This window comes from Cricetulus griseus, chromosome 9 (genome assembly GCF_003668045.3).
Source record: "Cricetulus griseus strain 17A/GY chromosome 9, alternate assembly CriGri-PICRH-1.0, whole genome shotgun sequence".
Taxonomy (NCBI): Eukaryota; Metazoa; Chordata; class Mammalia; order Rodentia; family Cricetidae; genus Cricetulus; species Cricetulus griseus.
The window spans coordinates 9,542,240-9,564,246 of NC_048602.1; the positions used below are offsets into that span (position 1 = coordinate 9,542,240).

At 43.5% G+C, this 22,007-nt stretch overlaps 1 protein-coding gene across 1 annotated transcript; it reads left to right on the forward strand.

Annotated features, from left to right (window-relative positions):
• Positions 1 to 509: 509 nt before the first annotated feature.
• On the forward strand, positions 510 to 21,868 carry LOC100775099 (CEA cell adhesion molecule 21). Its single transcript, XM_035449101.1, is given in 6 exon segments — positions 510 to 627; positions 1,162 to 1,209; positions 1,212 to 1,283; positions 1,286 to 1,387; positions 3,076 to 3,351; positions 21,657 to 21,868. Coding segments are annotated over 6 exon segments (828 nt in total).
• Positions 21,869 to 22,007: the final 139 nt, after the last annotated feature.

A 22,007-nucleotide genomic window follows, 5' to 3' on the forward strand; every position in this document is an offset into this window, starting at 1 on the left:
TGTGAGATCTCTGACAGCCTGTCAGGTTTCTCAGGGAACCCAATGGGAAGACTAATCATGACGTATGTGTAGGACAGCCCTGAACAGCAAAGGCTTGGAGGACACTGGTCTACACTGAGCAGTGGAGGTCACTGCAGCTGGGAGGACTCGAGCATTGTGTGTCAAGGCTGCAATGGGTCGGTGAGGACCAGGAGGTGAAATGAGGTCCCTGATTCCAAGGCTTGAGTCTGTCCATCCCCAAACACTGCAGCTCAACTCACTCATGAGAAAGCCCTTGCTTCTCCCATGCATAGCTCAGGAGGCCTCGTTATCTCTGAGAACTCAGATACTCCATCTGCATGTAAATTGTTTCCTACATGATTCTTTAAAGATCAGGGTAGGCGGGGTGATAAGAGACTGTGTCTGGTTGGGGGAGGCCCTTGCAAGAATCAGAGGTACCAAACAAGACAATCTTCTCTGTTGTCTGCACAGCACCCCTGTCCAACATCACAAGCAACAATTCCAATGCCATGGAGGGTGAGGACTCAGTAACATTAATGAGTGAGCCCAAGACTAAGAAGACAACCTACTTGTGGCGGATAAATGGCCAAAGACTCTCAGAAGATGATAGGCTGAAGCTGTCTGAGGGTAACAGGACTCTCACTTTATTCACTGTTGTGATACCTGACACAGAACCCTCTAAGGGTGAAACCCGGAATCTAGTGAGCAACTCCCGAAGTGACCATTACCTCTGAGAATTGCCTGTTTCATCCTGGCTAAGACTGCCTAAATACACATAAGCTAGAGTTAGGATTCTCGGTCCCCTTGTGTTCATGAAAGGCCCAGGACACACATACCTAGGCTGGCCCAGGTCATCCTAGGCATAGCACTGAGCTGGAATGGCTGGAGGAACTCCTGCCTTAGAGAGACTCAGGGTGATGGAGACAAGGGACATCTCAGACTCATGCTCAGTACACACATGACGTACCGTGGGGCTGTTTGTCCATTGTGCTCAGGATAGGCCAGGGCTTGTGCATGCTGCAGGCAGACTCTTCTACTAATCGGCACCTACTTCTGGATGGTGGCTGTTCATCTAATGTTATAGCGCAGATAAAGAGATACAATGGCCTTCTGCAGACCAGGGTTTCCCCTTCCCTCTGATGACATCACATGTGGCTCCAGATGGCCCATATGTCCCCATCATCTCCCCCTCAAATACTCATTTCCATTCAAAGACAACCTCAGCCTCTCCTGTCAGGAAGCCGCTAACCCACCTGCACAGTAATCTTGGTCCCACGGCCTCTTTATCCCAACACCTCTACTAATAAGAGTGGATCCTATACCTGCCTCGTCTATAACTCTGGCACTGGCCTCAATAGGACCACAGTCAAGAACATTACAGTTCTTTGTCATTGGATCTCTGTAATGTCAGCACCAGGTTTAGAGTGGAGTCTTTTGACTTTCTGGGAAGATGCAGAAGGATTTAATTTTGAGCCCATGTCTACGGGAAGAAGCAAAACCCAATCCTCCCCCCACCCCCCTGGCTTCCTGCTCTATCCCTATGTCTAATGGCCTCCTGATTCTCTGACCTCTCTTGGCTGATAGGAATGGAGCTTGGAAGGTGAGGAGGAGGGTTCTTCCAGCCTTGGAAAACCTCAGGTTGTGTGAGAGACCTCCCAGGGGAGGGACAGTCTTAATGCCCCTCCCCTTAATGTCCCTTAATACCTTTCTGTCACTAAAACAAGCCTTCCTGTCCCCTCCATTTTCTTCTTATGGTCAACATGACCTAGAAGAAACATCCAGGGCTTTCAACTGTGCTCACATTCTTTTTCTCCAAATGTGAGGGGGAAACTCTGCACAGATGGGGACAGAGCTCTGCTCCTATCTCATAGCTGTCTGGCTCAACTCTGACTCCTTGGTATAGGAAGGGTGGGTGGAGAAGGTGCCTGGGAGCCCTGCTCTGAGCCTGAGTGAACCATGTCACTGACTATTTGATAGTGCTTGCTCTTCTCAAGGTTTAAAAAACAAATGTCAGCTGAGAGTGGTTGAGCACACCTTTAATAATAGCACTAAGGAGGAAGATGCATGTAGGTAGGATGAGTTCAAGGTCAGCCTGGTCTACATACAAAGTTCCAGGTCACTCAAAGCTACAAGTGAGATCCTGCCTGAAAAAAAAATCAAAAATAAAAGTAAAATAGTCTCAGTGATGAACCTCAAGAGTCCTTGAATTCAGAGATGGGAAAGTGGAAAGAGGAGCCACAGGTTAGCCGGCTCTGAACTGTCTTGGCTCTGAAAGTCCATGTGAGCTCTGAGCACCAGCACCTGAGGTAATCACTGAGAACGGTGGAGTACACTGGTTTGGAGAACAGACACCCCTCTGTGGAGTCTCCATGTAGAGGAGTGCACAAGGAAAGCACCAGGAGATCTCTATGGTAAGATCTAAGGATGGTGGACCTCTAGTTATAGCAGTTGGGAGGCTGAGGCAGGTAATTCTCTTTGAGTTTAAGGACAGTGTGGTCAACATGGCAAGAACGAGGTTAGCCAGCATGATACACTGACACCGGCCTCAAAAAAAAAAAAAAAAAAGTCAGAGTCAAGGATTAAAGTAACAGGGTGTTATCAACACTTTGGCAATCACCACTTCTCCATGTGTTTAATCCATATCCATGGGGCAGAAAAGAAAATCTTTCTTCCAGCTGAAATTATTAACTTTGGGATTTCTCCCAGTCCTCATGTCTAGGATTTAACACCTCTAAAATTAGGTGGGCCATCTTGACCCTATGACAAATTATTTCATGAAAAATCAACCGAAGGCTATTTTATAACGGAGGGACCTGACTGTTCACACTCACAAAAAGTGTGAGACAAGAATTGGCACAAAAATCAACTGGCAAAACATCCCCCCCACTATGAGGTTTCTGGATAAGAGGCTTTGAGTGTGGAATCTACACACACACCCCGAGTCAGGAGTCACTGTGCATCACCTGGGCAGGTGATCTTGCAGGGGGCCCCTTCATTCTGTCGTCCCTGTGAGCTGGCTGAGATATTTGAGATATTGAGGACTCTCAACTGGCCCCCTCTACTATTTCTCCACAGATGCAATGGCTAAGCCCACCATCCAAATCTTCAACACCACAGTCAAAGAATATGAAGCTGTGAACATAACCTGTGTCACAGACGACCCTAAGAACTCCATCCGTTGGCACTTCAATGGCCATGTCCTGCAATTACCAGACAGGATGATGCTGTACCAGAATGGTGGCATCCTCAGCATCCAATCTGTTAGGGAAGAGGATTCTGGGCTGTATGAGTGTGAGGTCTTCAATTCAGCCGTTTCCAAGAAGAGTGATCCCATCCAGCTGGACGTAATACGTGAGTGCCCTCTCCTCCCTCATTTACTCCACAGTGTTGGGGTGGGGCAATTTCTTTATCAACAAAACGGGCAAAAGTCACAAGGAGAAAAACCCTTGCTCAAGATACAAAAACAGTCAGCTTGGTGATGGAGGCACGTTCATCTCATGATAACACACCAAGCAAGCTGAGCATGGTGCCCCATGCCTCTAACCCAGCAAACCAGGGCAGAGACGGCTGGATCTCTATGAGTTCCCAATCGCCCTGGTCACTGTAGTGAGCTCCAGGTTAGCCGGGGCTATGAAGCAAACCATGTCTATGAGAGAGACAAAGACAGAAAGAGGAGACAGAGAGAATGAGAGACAGAACGAGAGAGCAGAGGAAGCAGGTAGAAATGGATTCCAAGGCCAGCCCAAGTAACCTTGAGATAGCCTGTCAAAAACAACAAAAATAGATATCAAAACAGCAAATAGAAACACACAGGGATTCAGAGTTTAGGGTCTGCGTCCAACACACAGTCAACTCTCAGAATCTAGTCAAATATTCATGTTACTCTACACACCTTCACAAACATTCAAATCCTCTTTAGATTATTTCCAACACCTAATAAGAATACTGCATAGGCACTAGTGTTATTGTGTTAAATCAGGGGGAAATAAAGAAGGAAACAATACATTTTTCACTGGAAACACATTTTTTCCAAGAAGTTTGTTTCCAAGGTTTGTTGGATCCATAAATAAAAAGTCCATGCATAGAAAGGACCTGTATTGAGTTTCTCACTACATTTGCTTATTTATTCACTTTCTGTGCATGCTCCATGCCCATGTGAAGGTCAGAGGACCATTTGTGGGAGCCAGTTCTCTGGGGACTGGGGATTGAACTCAGGAGGCTGAGCAAGCTCCTTGTCTGCTAAGCCACTTGACTGGCCCAAATTTGTTTGTACATTTATTAATCTGTGGCAGCTGGGGGTTAGGTACTGGGAAGCAGCATGGCAGGCACTATTACCAAATGAGCATCTTGTTGGCCCATAAGTTTCTTATCCTCATGCTGACATTTACAACATGACCTCCTTGCAAAGACTCTTTTTCTGATATTTTTGGCAGTGTGTAGTAGTGTGTTGGGTTTCTGTGTGTGTGTGTGTGTGTGTGTGTGTGTGTGTGTGTGTGTGTGAGAGAGAGAGAGAGAGAGAGAGAGAGAGAGAGAGAGAGAGAGAGAGAGAGAGAGAGAGAGTGTTATGGGACTGGAGAGGTGGCTCAACAGTTAAGAGCACTAGCTTCTCTTCCGATGGATAGGGGTTCAATTCCCATTATCTATTATAGCTTATTATTGTCTATAACTGAAGCTCCAAGGAATTCAGCATCCTCTTCTGTCTTCCTCAGGTACCATGAAAGAATGTGGTGTAGAGAAATTCGAGCAGGCAAAACACCCATCCTATAAATATTTTGATATATAAGATTTTAGACATTCTGAAATGTATAGTTCAGCGTCATGAGGTCTATTCCTATTTCTGTGTAACCACCATCATTGTCCATTGCAAACACTTCTTGTGAATCCACTCCACCCCCTACAATCCTGCATGTAGACTTACTGAGTTGCAAGCATGTCTTTACTCTTTGGGGAGCCTCAGTGCCATGTCTCCTGGTTACATTTTATCCTACCATTCAGCAATGCCCCAGAGTGCTAACTGCTTTATATTTCAAAACTCCTGTTTCCCATCTTTGTTTTTAATGGAGGGAATCCTAAGAGATGGGAGTTGGTTCTTTACTGTGATTTTCATTTCCCTTTTGCCAATGACTGAGAAGGAAGTGGAGCATCTTTCCCTGTGCTCATTGGCCATGCACACACTTCCTGTCAAGTCTATTCCTTACCACTCACCTCCTCCTGTGTTTCTTTTTTTTTTTTTCAGTGTGTCACTTATTTTTTTTTTTGGCAAGCATATAACTTTACTACTTACTAAAGATGACATCAAATTTGCATGCACAGGAGAGCACTCACTGTAACACGTTGGGTTCATCACATATTTGAGTTTCAATAGACCAATAATGGCAGTATGTTATGCATCAATAACAGCAACAGCTTTTCCAGGTTCTGCAGTCCTTTGAAAAAAATTGTAGAGACATCCAGCACACTCCATTTAAAAAAAAAACAAAAACAAAAAAAACAAACAACAAAAACAACAACAAGAAAAAGAAAGTAAAACAACAAAATCCCAGAAAACAGCACAGTTCTGTTACTCTTGTGGTACTTGGCACCATTTTTTTTTTAATTAGCTTCTCAATCATCATCTGGGAGGAAACCATTCTGAACAACATCATTAAAAACAGCTCTGATAAAGCATGGTCACTGCTATGATAATAAAGCAGGTCCACATATGAGTGAGTACATATCATGTTTGTCTCTTTGTGACTGGGTGACCTCGCTCAGAATGGTTTCCTCGAGTTCCATCCATTTTCCGGCAAATTTCAAGATTCCATTGTTTATTTTCTGCTGAGTAGTACTCCATTGTGTAAATGTACCACATTTTCTCTATCCATTCTTCGGTTGAGGGGCATCTAGGCTGCTTCCAGTTTCTGGCTGTTACAAATAGTGCTGCTATGAACATGGTTGAACAGATGTCCCTGTTATATGAATGTGCTTCTTTTGGGTATATGCCTAAGAGTGGAATTGCTGAATCTTGTGGTAGACTCATTCCCATTTTCTTGAGGAGTTGCCATACTGATTTCCACAGTGGCTGTACAAGTTGGCACTCCCACCAGCAGTGGAGAAGTGTTCCTCTTTCTCTGCATCCTCTCCAGCATAAACTGTCATTGGTATTTATGATTTTAGCCATTCTGACAGGAGTAAGATGGTATCTCAGAGTTGTTTTGATTTGCATTTCCCTGATGACTAAGGATGTTGAACACTTTCTCATGTGTCTTTCAGCCATTTTAGATTCCTCTATTGAGAATTGTCTATTTAGTTCTGTACCCCATTTTTTAATTGGATTGTTTAATTTTTTAATTTAATTTTAATTGGATTGTTTTAATTGGATTGTTATTCTCTTTTTTAATTGGATTGTTTGGAACTCAAGATTAGCTTCTTGAGTTCTTTGTATATTTTGGAGATCAGCCCTCTGTCAGATGTGGGGTTGGTGAATATCTTTTCCCAGTCTGTGGGCTGTCGTTTTGTCTTGCTGACTATGTCCTTTGCCTTACAGAATCTTCTCAGTTTCAGGAGGTCTCATTTATTAATTGTTGATCTCAGTGTCTGTGCTACTGGTGTTATGTTCAGGAAAAAGCAGTCTCCTGTACTGATTAATTCAAGGGTATTTCCCATTTTATCTTCTAGTAGGTTCAGTGTGGCTGGGTTTATGTTAAGGTTTTTGATCCATTTTGACTTAAGTTTTGTGCAGGGCAAAAGGCTTGGGTCTATCTGTAGTCTTCTACATGTTTGCATCCAGTTATGCCAGCACCATTTGTTGAAGATGCTCTCTTTGTTCCAGCGTATATATTTGGATTGTTTGTCAAAAATCAGGTGTTCATAGGTGTGTGGTTTAATATCAGGGTTTTCAACTCTATTCCATTGGTCTACCTATCTATTTTTGTGCCAATACCAAGCTGTTTTCAAGCTCTGTAACAGAGCTTGAAGTCAGGCATGGTGATGCCTCCAGAAGTTCCTTTATTGTACAGGGTTGTTTTGGCTATCCTGGGTCTTTTGTTTCTCTATATAAAGTTGAGAATTGTTTTTTCAAGGTCAGTGAAGAACTGTGTTGGGATTTTGATGGGGATTGCATTGAATCTGTAGATTGCTTTTGGTAAGATTGCCATTTTTACTATGTTGATCCTGCCTATCCAAGAGCATGGGAGATCTTTCCATTTTCTGGTATCTTCTTTAATTTCTTTCTTTAGAGACTCAAAATTCTTACGGTACAGGTCTTTCACTTTTTTGGTTAGTGTTATTCCAAGGTATTTTATGTTGTTTGTGGCAATTGTAAAGGGTGATGTTTCCCTGATTTCTTTCTCCCCCAATTTGTCATCTGTATATAGTAGGGCTACAGATTTTTTTGAGTTAATCTTGTATCCTGCCGCTTTGCTGAAGGTGTTTTATAAGCTGTAGGAGTTCTCTTGTTGAGTTTTTCGGGTCACTTATGTAGACTATCATTTCATCTGCAAATAGTGAAAGTTTGACTTCTTCCTTTCCGATTTGTATTCCCTTAATCTCCTTTTGTTGTCTTATTGCTCTAGCTAGACCTTCAAGGACAATATTGAAGAGGTATGGAGAGAGTGGACAACCTTGCCTTGTTCCTGATTTTAGAGGAATTGCATTGAGTTTCTCACCATTTAATTTGATGTTGGCTGTTGGCTTGCTGTATATTGCTTTTAAAATGTTGAGGTATGTTCCTATTATCTCTGATTTCTCCAGGACCTTTATCATGAAGGGGTGTTGGATTTTGTCAAAGGCTTTTTAGGCATCTAGTGAGATTATCATGTGATTTTTTTCCTCAGTCTGTTTATATGGTGGATTACATTGATGGATTTTCATATGTTGAACCATCCTTGTATCCCTGAGATGAAGCCTACTTGAATGGGATGGATAATTTCTCTGATGTGTTCTTGGATTCGATTTGCCAATATTTTATTGAGAATTTTTGCATCAATGTTCATGAGGGATATTGGTCTGTAGTTCTCTTTCTTAGTTGTGTCTTTGTGTGGGTTGGGTATCAAGGTTATTGTGGCCTCATAAAAAGTTTGGTAATGACCCTTCTGCTTCTATTGTGTGGAATACTTTGAGGAGAATTGGTATTAGCTGTACTTTGAATTTCTGGTAGAATTCTGCACTGAAGCCAGCTGGCCCTGGGCTCTTTTTGGTTGGGAGACTTCTAATTACTGCTTCAATTTCATTAGCGGTTATAGGTTTATTTAAGTTGCTTATCTGATCTTGATTTAATTTTGGAAAGTGAATCTGTCCAGAAAATTGTCCATTTCCTTTAGATTTTCAATTTTTGAGGAATATAGGTTTTCAAAGTATGGCCTGATGATTCTCTGGATTTCCTCTGTGTCTGTTGTTATGTTTTCCTTTCCATTCCTGATTTTATTAATTTGCATGTTCACTCTTTGTTGGTTGGTAAGTTTGGATAAAAGTATGTCTATCTTGTTGATTTTCTCCAAGAACCAACTTTTTGTTATATTGATTCTTTGTATTGTTCTCCTAGTTTCCATTTTATTGATATCAGCCCTCAATTTGATTGTTTCCTGATGTCTGCTCCTCCAGGGTGTATTGGCTTCTTTGTTTTCTAAAGCTTTCAGTTGTGCTGTTAATTCTCTAGTGTGATTATTCTCCTGTTTCTTCATGTGGGCATTTAGCGCTATGAACTTTCCTCTTAGCACTGCTTTCAAAGTATCGCATAGGTTTGGGTATGTTGTGTCTGCATTCTCATTGAATTCTAGGAAATCTTTAATTTCTTTTTTTATTTCTTCCTGGACCCATGAATTGTGCAATTGGGTGTTACTTAATTTCCATGAGTTTGTAGGTGTTTTGCAGTTCATGTTGTTGTTGAATTCTAATTTTAAAACATGGTGGTCTGATAAGACACAGGGGGTTATTTCAATTTTTTTGTGCCTGTTGAGGTTTGCTATGTTGCCAAGTATGTGGTCAATTAGAGAAGGTTCCATGTGGCGCTGAGAAGAAGGTAAATTGTTTTGTATTTGGGTGGAATATTCTATAGATATCTGTTAAGTCCAATTGCGCCATAACTTCTATTAGATCTTTTGTTTCTTTGTTAAGTTTCTGTCTGGTGTTTCTGTCCAGTGGTGAGAGTGGGGTGTTGAAATCTCCCACTATAAGTGTTTGCGGTTTTATGTGTGATTTGAGTTTTAGTAATGTTTCTTTTACAAATGTGGATGCCTTTGTATTTGGGGCATAAATGTTCGGAATTGAGACTTCATCCTGATGGATTTCTCCTGTGATGAGTAGGAAGTGACCTTCTTCATCTCTTTTGACTAACTTTAGTTTAAAGTCCAATTTATTGGATATTAGGATTGCTACTCCTGCTTGTTTCTTGGGTCCATTTGTTTGGAAGATCTTTCCCCACCTTTAATTCTTAGGTACAGTCTGTCTTTGAGGTTGGGGTGAGTGTCTTGTAAGCAACAGAAGGAAGGATTCTGTTTTCTTATCCATTCTGCTAATCTGTGTCTATTTATAGGGGAGTTGAGACCATTAATGTTGATGGATATTAATCACCACTGATTATTGTTCATTCTTGTTTGTTTTTGATTTGGTGATGGTGGAGATATTGTGTGGGATTCTATCCCTTTTTCTTTTACTGTTGGTAAGTTGGGATTCTCTATTGCCTATGTTTTTCTGGTTGTAGTTAACTTCCGTAGATTGGAGTTTTCCTTCCAATACTTTCTGTAGGGCTGGATTGGTGGATATGTATTGTTTAAATCTGCTTTTGTCATGGAATATCTTGATTTCTCCATCTATAATGATTGACAGCTTTGATGGGTATAGTAGTATAGTATAGTAGTCTGGGCTGGCATCCATGGTTTCTTAGTGTAGGTAGAATATCTATCCAGGATCTTCTGGCTTTCAGAGTTTCCAAGGAAAAGTCAGGTGTGATTCTGATAGGTTTGCCTTTTTCCTTTGCTGCTTTTAATATTTTCTCTTTGTTGTGTATGTTTGGTGTTTTGATTATTATGTGGCGAGGTGACCTTTTTTTTGTTCAGTCTATTTGGTGTTCTGTAGGCTTCTTGTATTTTCATTGGTATGTCTTTCTTTAGGTTGGGAAAGTTTTCTTCTATGATTTTGTTGAATATGTTTTCTGCGCCTTTGAGTTGGTTTTCTTCACCTTCTTCTATACCTATTATTCTTAGGTTTGGTCTTTTCACAGTATCCCATAGTACCTGGATATTTTGTGATAGGGATTTGTTGGACTTAAGACTTTCTTTGGTTGATGAATCTATTTCCGCTAGTGTGTCCTCAACCCCTGAGATTCTCTCTTCCATCTCTTGTATTCTGTTGGTTATTCTTACATCTGTAGTTCCTGATCATTTACCCAGCTTTTCTATTTCCTGCATTCCCTCAGATTGTGCTTTCTTCATTGTCTCTATTTCAGATTTTAGGTCATGAACTGTTTCCTTTAGAGACTGATATTGATTGACTTGAAGATTGATATCTTGTATTTTTTGGTTAGTTTTTTCTTCCATTTCTTTAAGGGATTTTCTCATGTCCTCTTTGAGATCCTCTCTCATTCTCTTCTGGTTCATCTGCATTGTGATGTTCAGGTCTTACTGGTGTATGGTTCCTAGTCTCCGGTGGTGTCATGTTGGGTTTTCTGTTGTTGGATGTGTTTTTACCTTGTCCTCTTCTCATCCTTTCTTCTGGTGGGTGTAGCAAGAGTTTCTTGTTCTCCTGGTGGGTGTGGGACCAAGGTTCTCTTCTGGTAGATGCAAAAAGATCCAATACTCTGATGTCGGTCCTCTTCTCGTGAATGGAGGTGTCACTGTTCCCAGGGTGTTGGCAGTGTTCGGGCAAGCAGGGTCCTGGGGCGGCGGATGGAGGCGGGCTGCCTCTGGGTGTTCGGAGTTCGGAACCCACCGTCGAACTGGTCTGGCGGCAAACAGGTCGCTTGCGTCAGGTGACTCTGAGCAGTGAGACGATCAGGGGCCGGAAACAGTTGCTGGCCTACCTGGACCAGCCCTCCTGTGTTTCTGTTGGGTTGTTTGTTTTCTGTTTGTTTGTTTGTTTGTTTGCTATGCTGGAATTTCTTGTACACGCTGAACATTAACCTCTTGCCAGATGTTTGATTTACAAATATTTTCTGTCATTCTGGAAGTAGACTTTCACTTTCCTGGTGAAGTTCTTTGTTTAGTGTTACTAATGGTTTTTAAATTGATATCATAACTGAATACATATAGGAGAAATAATATTTAGATACAATTAGAAATGATTAGACCAAGTTAATCAACACATGTTTCTTCCCTTATCATTTTAGGCTATGACATTTGAAATTTATTGTTCATTTCTTTGCAATCCATTACAGTGGACAACAATTCTCCTGCTGTGTCAGACTTCTCAAAACTTAACCCCTGGTCTACGTGAAACCTTGTGTCCCTTGGGCACCAACTCCCCATTCCCTCCTGCTGCCATCAGTCTCTGTAACTGTCATCATTCTTCTCTCTACTTCCACAGCGATTTTCAGATTCTCCTGAGGGGGCTCATGTGGTATTGTCTTTCTGTGCGTGGTTTTCTCACTCAGCATCAAGTCCTCTAGGGTCTTGCGCATAGTCACATTGACAGAACCGTGTTCTTTTCAAAGGTTTAACATCACTGCCGTGCAAATACACATCACATTTTCTTTACTTTTTCCTCCTCAGATAGACATTTAGTGCCCTTGATTATTGTAAAAATAAAAGTAAATAAATAAATAAATAAATAAATGTCACAGAGACCTGCTGGGTCACATGTCACACAACATCCTCTGATGCACAAACATTTTCAATTGTGCTAAAGTCCAAATATCCATTTGGTTGTTGCCTATGCATCTGGCCTCATAACAAAGAAACCATGCCAAATCTAATTTCAAGATGCTTTCACCCTGGCTCCTGATCCACTTTTTTAGATCTTTAATCCATTTAGAGTTGATTTTTATATGATGTCAGGTGAAGGCTTAGCTTCATTCTTTTTGCCTGGATAAACTATTTTCCCAACATCCCTTGTTTCAAACATCATTTTTCCATCATTGAACAATCTTAGCAGCCTGATCAAAACTCATCTGGTCACGGAGGTGCAGTTGGATTCCAGAACGCCTTCCCAAGTTGTGTAACTCAATAGGACAACTCTGGGTTACACAAACTAATTCATCCAGCAGAGATGAATGTTCTAACAAACAGAAAAAGTGACAAATGAAGTGATGATACGCCAACTGCTCATGTCTGACAGCACATTATAATATAGATGCAGAAACTCTCCATAAACACACATATTCATCGTATCAACAAATCTTTAATTTAATCACTGGCCAGTGTACATGAGCGGTTCTGGGCTTTCCGATTCTATTTCACTGACCTGTCTGTCTGCCTTTATGTCGGTAGCATACTGTTTTGATTACTGCAGCTTTGTACTGAAATTATGAAATCATGAAGGACGTGCACAATTTTTTTTCTTCTTTTTCCAGATACTTTTAAGGTCGTGTGTGGTGGCACTCACCTCTAACCCCAGCTCTTGGGAGCAGAGATAGGAGGATCTCCAAGAGTTTGAGACCAGCCTGGTCTCAAGTAGGTTCCAGGACAGCTAGAATGGACTTTTCTATTTCTGTACAAAATGCCACTGGGGTTTTGATCTGATGTGCATATAGAACTGATAGACTACTCAGTAATATTGTCATCTGTTAAAAACAAGTCTTTCAGGCAAACTGGCTCATGCCTGTAATTCTAGCCACTCAAGAAGCTGAGGCAGCAGTACCAAAGTCAAAGACTGCCTAACACAGCCAGTTCAAGGCCAGCCTGGTCAATTTAGTGACATTCTGTTTCAAAATCAAAATTAAAAGGCAGAGCTTGGAATATAGCTCAATGGTAGAGCTTCATTTACCATGCACAGGGCCCTGGGTTCAATCCCCAGTACTGCACAACAACAATAACAACATAGTCTTCCACCCATCAACCCCAGTGGCACTCCTTTCTTGTCTCCTTTCATCACCTCTTATTTGGTAGTTTTCTGGGCACAAGTCTTTTAATTCTTTGGTAGAGTTAATTCTGACTATTTTAAGGCTGAGACTATTGCTCAGTGGCTGAACACTTGCCTAGCATGCGTGAGGCCCTAGGTTCAAGCTCCACTACAACCAGGAAACAATAGAAATCTAATTGTCCATGGTCAATATTAGTATACAGAAATACAGTTTACTTGGCCATGTTCATTTTGTGAGCTGACAATTTTGCTAGATTTGCTCATTTAGTTCTGAGAACTTTCTTTAGAATGCTAAGGATTTTCTACAGACGAGATCATGTCATATATACATATATTATAACCACCTTATAATCAGACACCTTTTATTTCATTGTCCAGCCTAATAGCTCTGTATAACACTCCTAAGAGTCTCTTGAACAGAAGTGATCACAGCAACGTCCTGTGTTCCTCCTGATCTTAGAGGGAACTCTGTTGTGTCCCCACAGAATATTGTTGGCTCTGGGTTCCCATATGTGGCCTTTGTTACACTAAGCTGGACTTCGATTAAAGTCTGGGAAGTTTTGTCAATTTTTTTATTCAGTCTTATTGGTTAAGCATCTATTCGATTTTATAATGGAACTTTCACAGTTCCATCTCTGAAGAATCCAGGTTTCTAGGAATTTGTCCGGTGCATCTAGGCCACCCAACAGTTAGCATATAACTATTGAGTGCTCTTGAAATTCTTAGTATTCTTGAGAATTGATGGTAAGGTCTCAGAATTTAGTAATATCCATCTCTTTTTTTTTTTCAAAGTTAATCTGGGAAAAGGTTGCCAATATTGTTAGTCATGTTTGAAGAACCAACTTTTGGTGAATCCACTTTCTCTGCTGTTACTCTCATCTCTGTTTTGTTTATCTTCATTCTGATCCTTATTTCCCTCCTTCCACTAGCCTGGGGGAGCTTTTAGGGAGGCAAGGGTCTCATTGTGTAACCCAGACTCAACTCAAACTCAATCCTCCTGCCCCAGCCTCTGATGTTAGGGTTCTAGGTTACATTACATCTTTCATCTACCTCATAGCAGTTTTTAAAGACTACATATAATAATCAAATGACTTCTTGGCAAATAGAACACACACAGGAAATAAAATAATGGTTACCTGCAATTATTCCTACCGCTAGTATTAGCCTTGCAGTCAGGTAGCCAGGTCTATCTCTAATTAACCATACAGATTTAAGCACTTATTAAAAAGTACTTTAAGCCTCAGGTTTTTTATCCTTTAAATGGAAATAGCTTTTATGTGACAGACTCATCATATAGATGGAACCATATACAAATACAGAGCCAGCCGCATCATAAATACCATACCACACTGGTCAACATTAATATTAATAACCACTTTTCAGCAGGCTGGTGAGGGTTGAGCCTCAGGTGGTTACAACAAGGAGTAAAGAGGTGAGGAAGGTATTATTACATAAGGGGTGTGGGGAGACACATGTTATCCAAACAGTGAAACCACTGTAACATAGCTACTGAAGAAAAAGAGGAGAGAAAAAGGAGGGGGTGGTGTGATGCAAAATTTCAGACTTGGCTAGGTACTAGACTTCATCCTCCAGGATGTGGCCATGATGGACTTAGACAAGCATGGTATTAGTGGAGGAAAACACTTGTGAAGGTGAGCCTGAGCTAGCCCTCGGGCCACATGCAGATATGATCCCTGTGGAGGCAGAGAAGATGCATCTTAGATCACAGTACGGTTCCAACAGACTTGCTGCAAGGTTGGGGCTGAGTTCCCCACAGTCACCCAGCAGAGGGGAACAGGGCCCTACAAGGTCTGCCCTGCTTCCCTACCCCACTGCAGAAACCATGGTCTCTGTGCAGAGGAGCTGGTACATGGCGAGTCACTAGCCAGGGCCTTCAGTCACTTAGATCATGGCCACAAGAGACCTCTTATTCATGGCTGCCACAGCTGAGACCCAGAAAGAAAACATGCAGCCATAAAGACGCCCTGTCTCACATCCCCACAGCTTCCCAAGATTGCCTGGATGTGACTGGTGGCATCACGGATTGGAAGGAAGAGGGGACTTAGAAACGCAGTGAGGGTAGAGCCCCTCACTTCAACTCACCCAGCAAACCTCCCCACAGAAAAGATGTTCCCCAAAAGGGAGAACAGAAATCAGTTCATGCTGAGAATTCCCCAGGACACACCACTGGAAAACACTTACACTTTATTCCTTCTTGTCTTTTCTTTCCCCGACAGCTGACCCCCAAAAAAACCATTTTCGTCTCTCTGCGAGTGCCATCGCCAGCATCGCGATTGAATCTCTGGCTGGGTTGATTCTGTTAGCAGCCCTGGTGTATTTCCTTTGTTTCAGGAAGACTGGCCGGTAGGAACGACTTGCCTCTTCTGTGTTCTCCAAGTTTTAGCATCATGCTTGGGATTGGGCAAGGACTTCTCTCCCTCTGCCTCTCAGCTGGGCCTCTTCTGCCCTCTGCCCTTATCCTCTGCTTCTCAGCACTGACCCTGTGGGTTCAGACTCCCTGTCTTCAGGATCCCCGTACTCCTGTTTCTTGGAGTCTATTCCCACCTAGAGAACAGATGCAATTATATCTCTATTCTCCAGTCAGGAAGCCAAAGTCCCAGATGAAAGAGAAGTGAGGGACTCCAAGGAGCAGCAAGAGGATACAGGAGGCATTGCCCCGTGACTGCAGCAGGAGGAAGGATGTAGGGATAGGGGAACCAGAGACCCTAAGATGTAGCAGCAAAAGCAGTAAAGTAGAAACGAGTAGCAAAAAGCTGGGCGGTGGTGGCACACGCCTTTAATCCCAGTGCTCGGGAGACAGGGGGATCTGTGAGTTCAAGGCCAGCCTGGTCTATAGAGTGAGCTCTAGGACAGTCAGAGATACATGGAAAAACTCTTGTCTTTAAAAATCAAAAACCAACACAAAACAAAAACAAAAAACCAACCCCCACCCACATAAAAAAGAAAGAAAAAAAGTATATTAAAAAAGAACCACCTGTGTAAAACAAAACAGGGTAGGTGTTAAGTAGGACAGGTGCAACAGCATCAAAGATAAGAGAGGTACAGCACCAGGGATACAGCTCAGAAGTAAAGCACCAGCCCTGGGTGTGCTCCCAGCACCAGGAAACAAAGAGCAAATTCGGAGTCCAGCAAAGACAAAGACAAACTGTAGCGGGATCAAATAGATTAAAGAATGAGGCCCCAGGAGAGAAGGCAGTGCCAAGCATGGAGTGACAGAGCATCCGTGTCAGCGAGGGGCCCAGGAATGAGCTGCCCACAGAGTCCTCCCGACTCCAGGAGTGAAGGCCCTGTGTGTGGGAATAGTGGTCACAGTGTCTGATATTTATTTAGGGGAACTGACCAGCGCAATCTCACAGAGCACAAACCCTCAGCCTCCAACCACAGTAAGTAAAGCCACTCACAGAATGAGAGTCGGTGTTCTACCACGAATCCTGCTCTGTCAGGGGATCCTGGGCTCACAGACCACGCCTTCCTTTCTGAATTTTTACAGAAGGGGTCTCCACTTCCCAGCACTAAGGATCCCATAAATCGTACCCTTCCTAGCTACAGAGGAGTTGCCTGAGAGAGTCCTGGAGAAGCTCATTCCACCTAGGCTAGGCAGGCCTAAACAAGTCATGTTTCCAGGAATCATCCTGATGCCTTCCTTCCTGCCTGTGTTATGGATGTGGACATCTCCCTTGGGGAGACTTTCTTTGTCTTACGGAATATTTGGTGAAAGCCATTTCTTCACAGCTCCCAGGAAAGTCACACATTATCATTCCACCTGGAACTGAGATCATGAAGTGTTTATTTTTCTGTACAAAGCTTAGTTCACTTAACATATTATTTTCAAGGTCCATCCATGTTCTCAAAATGCAGAATTTACTTCTTTAAAAACTCAATTGTGTTACAGTTTGTTTATATGTCAGATTTTCTTTATCCGCCCATCCAATGATGGACACTTAACGTTCCATGTCTTCCTTCTTCAAGTGATAAAGCAAGAAATAGTATAGATTTTTCTCTCTCTTCAACGGATCATCAGTCCCTGGGTTTTACACACCCCAGAATGGGACAGCTGGATCACACAGCTGGCAATGCCTTTGATGCACAGAAAAATTTACTCTTCAGGGGCCAAATGTGTTGTTTGGTTGTTATTGCCACCTCTGCCTTTGTGTCACAGCCAAGAGTATCGTTACCAAATCCAATGTCACGGAGCTTACATCACACATTCTCTTCTAAACATTTTATAATTTTAGTTCTTACATTCAGGTCTTGGATCCACTTAGAATAAATGTTCCTATAAGGCAGTAAAGTATGGGACTTGGGCATGGAACAACCCTTCCCCTGATTATAGTGGGAAATTACCAATACAGAGTCAAGTAGAAATATAAGGGTATTTAATAGGGAAAAGCCTTACTTACAGAGCGACCTAGCCGGCGTGGCAGTGGTCTGTACGCAAGCCCAAAAGAGAAACTGAAAGAGAAAACGCAGTATCGCTCTACGTCACCCTGACCACGCCCTCACAAGCATGGTTAGGCACACCTGCAGCCAGCCCCTAAAGGGTTCCTGTTGAAATGGAGAAGTGTGCCAGACACACTGTGGCCTATGGGCTGAAGATGGATGCCCCAACGATACAGAGAAACTTTGGGTGACTGTCCAGGTAGTGAGATGTCTTTGTCAATTCTAGAGTGTATATATTATCCTTCTGTGGTCTTTGATAGAGTTGAAGATAGAGTTGGTTATAGTTTTCTTCAGTTATTATAAAAGATAAGTTAGCCATTTTATTTAGACGGAAAAGAGGAGGTGATGGGGGAAGTATTTCTGTGTATGTTTACCTTATTGATTGTTGAATAAAATACTGTTTGACCAATGAGACAGCAAGTTAGACAGGACTAGGAGTCAAAGAGGATTCTGGGAAATGTAGTAGAGAAATGCTGATCCAGACAGGAAGTGACATAGCAAGGAGACTCATATTTAAGCGCAGGAGAAACAGGAAGGGCCCCTTTTTCCCGTTCACCTCCTCCAGTGGCAGGATGTGAGCCACCGGCAAGGAGGGACGCCAATAAGGTGTCTGATAAGATAAGTCTTATAAAATATATAGATGTATGATAATTGAGACTGAGCTAACAGATGAGATTCCTAGTCATTGGCCAAGCAGCGTTGTACCTAATACAAGTTTCTGTGATTCATTTGGGCCTAACTCAGGCTGGCGGCTGGCGTAAACCTCACACGTGATGGTGGGGCTCAGGCAGCTTTTGGCAGAAAGATTTATCGTAACACCTGATCACCTGCTGTACTGCTCAACTCTTACCATACTCGTCAAAGTTCATTTGGCCAGGGGAGCTGGACGGAGGGATATTCTGACTTGGTGCCTGACTTGGTGCTGTGATGGGTTTTGCTGCAGGAGGTTGTTTTTGAGACAGGGTGTTACTATGTGGCCCAGTCTGCCTTGGAACTCACTCAGTAATCTAGCCTGATCCTTAGCTCATGGCAATCCTCTTGCCTCAGTTTTCAACTCCTGGGGTTACAGGAATGAAACCCCACAGATGGCATCGTATTTCATAGTTTTAAACAAAGTATCTATTTAGTGATTGTTCACTGGTGGGAGGAGCCTGGAGAGTCCCTGGGTTGTGCCCACAGCTCTGATGCCTCTGGCGGGAGAAGGGAGTGTGGTTTGGGCTGCAATACAGGCCTAACAGTCTTGTCCAGGTGGAGGCTGGGTTCAGAAATGAGAGTCACCCACTATATTACAACTTTGTGTCAGTCACCAAAGAAGGTTTGTCTTCATACCCCTGGCTGAAAACTCTGGGAGTGGGTGTCTGTTTGGCAAGCTTTATATCAACTTGACTCAAAAACTAACTCATCTGGGGACATGAAACCCCTGTTGAGAAAAGACGCCTTCCTTCCACCAGACTGACCTGTGGGAAAACCTGTGGGACATTTTCTTCAATGATGATTGGTGTGGATGGGTCCAGCTCACTGGAAATACTGCCAAGCCTGGGGAGGTGGCCCTGGATTGTGGCATTTTATCACCTCAGCAGAGACAGTAACTAAGACAGAGTTCCTGAGAGGAAAAGGTGGCCATTTAGAGTACACTCAGCCTTGACATTCTTTCTATTAACTCCTGGCCACAAGAAACCAGAGAGGTGACTGTTCACATCTACCACAATTAGGACAACGAGAAAAAAGATTAGCTCATTTAAAAAACTAGTATTAACATAAAAATAGCCATATGAATTTTTTCCCATCTTCAGAGCCTTCCAAGAACTGCCAGAGTGGATATGATCTAGGCTTCGGCTAAAGCACACTCCCTTCTCCCTCCACAGGCAAGGACTTGAGGGAAGATACTTTGTCAACCTAGAAACACAGTACTTATGGGAAAACTGGGAGAGCATACCTTGGGGATTGCCTCATCTCTCCTAGTCTAACTACTGATAGGAAGTGCATCCCCCAAAGGAACACACAGATATCTCGAAACATCACAGAGTTCTTTTCCAGGTGGCCAGTGAGGATGAGTTTACTGTGATGCTTTTATCTTTTCTCTCCATGAGAGGTAAACATCAAAAAATGAAACGTGGGCTCTCCTCACGGGTTATCACTGGCATTGTTGGTCAATGTCTGCTGGCGCTTATTGGGCTAATAATTCTACTGATTTTCTTGTCAACCAAAAGCATCCGTCGTGGCAGGTACAGGGACTTACACTCTTCTGCCTACAATGCCATGTTCTCCATGCTTGGGAAGGAGAAGGGCTTCCTCCACCTGCCCTTCGCCCCTCATCTTCTTCTGTTTGCTATTTGTCTGCTTCTCAGTAATTTCTGTGGTCCTCACATCACTGCCTTCCTGTGTCCTGTACCCCACTGTCTGTTGGTCATGGTCGCTCCTTTCCCTGTGAAGTTGAAACGTTGTCTTCCTCTTTCACCAGGAAGCCAAATGAGGAGGAAGGAGAAAACCAAATGAAGGAGGAAAAAATAGAGGATATGGCAGGCAAGGTGGACACTGGACCCGCCAAAGGGAAAAAAGAGAAAAAGGACGCCAAAGGAAAAAAGAAGGACGCCAAAGGAAAAAAGAAGGACGCCAAAGGAAAAAAGAAGGACGCCAAAGGAAAAAAGGGAAAGAAGTAGAAAGTAAGTCCTCTATACTCTATTAACACTGCAGCAGGGATGGAGGAAGGGACTGAGATGGCCCAGTGGAGGCAGAAGCATCAGAGCCCCCTGGGGCAACCAGTGAGAAAAAGATCCTGCCAGGGGACACAAACGGGGTGTGGGTGTCAAGATAGAATGTGATGAGCACTGAAAAGAAGAAGAGTTCTTAGGACTCGGGATGTCCCACTCGACCAAAGTCCCACCCCCAGCACCAGTCAGGAAGACAGCAGGGGTGACAGGGTGAAAGGATCAAACACTAGGAGGGGCCTCCTTAGGCTGGGAAAGGAGGCAGCAGCAAGAAAGGAAGTGTGCTCACCAGGCTGTGAACACACAGCAAGGACACCAAGCAGCTCCCAGGGTCCTGGCCAACTCAGGAACCAAACAACGGTGACAGTGTCTCCTCTTTATTTAGGCCAAGATATAAGAGCAATCTCAGTGAGGACAATCGGGACACCATCTCCCCACAGTAAGTAAAGGCACTGACCCTAGGGAATCCAGACGGTTCCACCACCTACCTGTCCTTCCTTAGCATCCTAAACACCAGCCATGGTCTCCTGTCTGATTTACAGAGCAGATCTTCTCTTCCCAGCCTCTAGTTGGAATTTTCTTTGGGCCACCAACCAGCTCCCAAATAAAGACATGGAGACTTATTAGTTACGAATGCTCCGCCTTAGCTTAGTCTTATCCCACTAACTCCTTTACCTTAATGTGACCTGTTTCTGGTCATCTACGTTTTGCCTCAGGGCTTTTTACCTTTCTCTCATTCTGTATGTCCTTCTTTCCTGCTTCCTCTGTGTCTGGCTGGCCCGAGGCATCTCCTTGGTGCTTCCTTTTCTTTCTTTCTGAGGCTAAATTCCTCCTCCTACTTATTTTCCCTGCCCAGAAGTCCCATCTATACCTCCTCCCTTGCTATTGGACTTTCAGGTTTTTATTCGCCCAATCAGCTGCCTTAGGCAGGCAAAGTAAAACAGCAGCACATCTTTACATAGTTAAGCAAATACTGTGTGACACCAGCCCTCAGGGGCTGTAGGTCTTCACCCCATTCCCAGCCACGGGAGACCAAGCCAGTGCTGAAGGGAGACTCAGTACAACTAGACTAGACTGGCCTGAGGGTTCCACGTGTCCAGGAGCAAGTTTCTCGCCCTAATTCCTTCCCTGATGCATGTGAAGGTCACAGCATTCATTCTCCCTTAGGAGACTCTCTGCTGTGTGGGGTGGGGTCAGAGCATGTCACTGATGACCACCACTGAGGAAGGGATAATCAAGGCTTTGTGAACCAGCAGGTCTCCTGAACTGAATAATCCAGGTCTCTGTCCTTGCTCCCTCTCCCCTGGTCCTAATAACCTATGTCTGCAAAGCAGACTCTGTAGAGGCAATTCCTCTAACTGGCCACGGGCATCCCCTGTTCAACCCCAACCCCAAATCTGCCACCACCTCCTGCCACCACCTTCAGCTACAAAGCACAAGTCTTCGATCACTTTGCATTTCCATGCTCTGGTGACTCTTCTCTGGTTTCCACAGGTCACAGCCCCCATGACCACTCTCCTAACAAGGTAAGCACTGCCAATTTCCCTGCCTGTTTCCTCTCAGATGTCTCTGGAGGGACTGGGGACTCTTGGAGCCACAACTGTGAGATCAAGTGTGTGCCCTTAGTTCCCCGTGCAGCAGACGAGGGGCTTCCCTCTTTCATCCTTAGCCTGCTCACCTGCATCTGCCCGCTACAGAGGCTATAGGTGTGCATGAGTTAGCTACTATAGCTCCCGGCACAGACCCAAAGGAGGAGGGGCCACGCCCCTCTCCCTTGTCTCTCCTCATCTCAAACTGCTCTGGCCTTCAAAGGAAGGACTCCATTCAGATCAGCTCTTGTGCCCA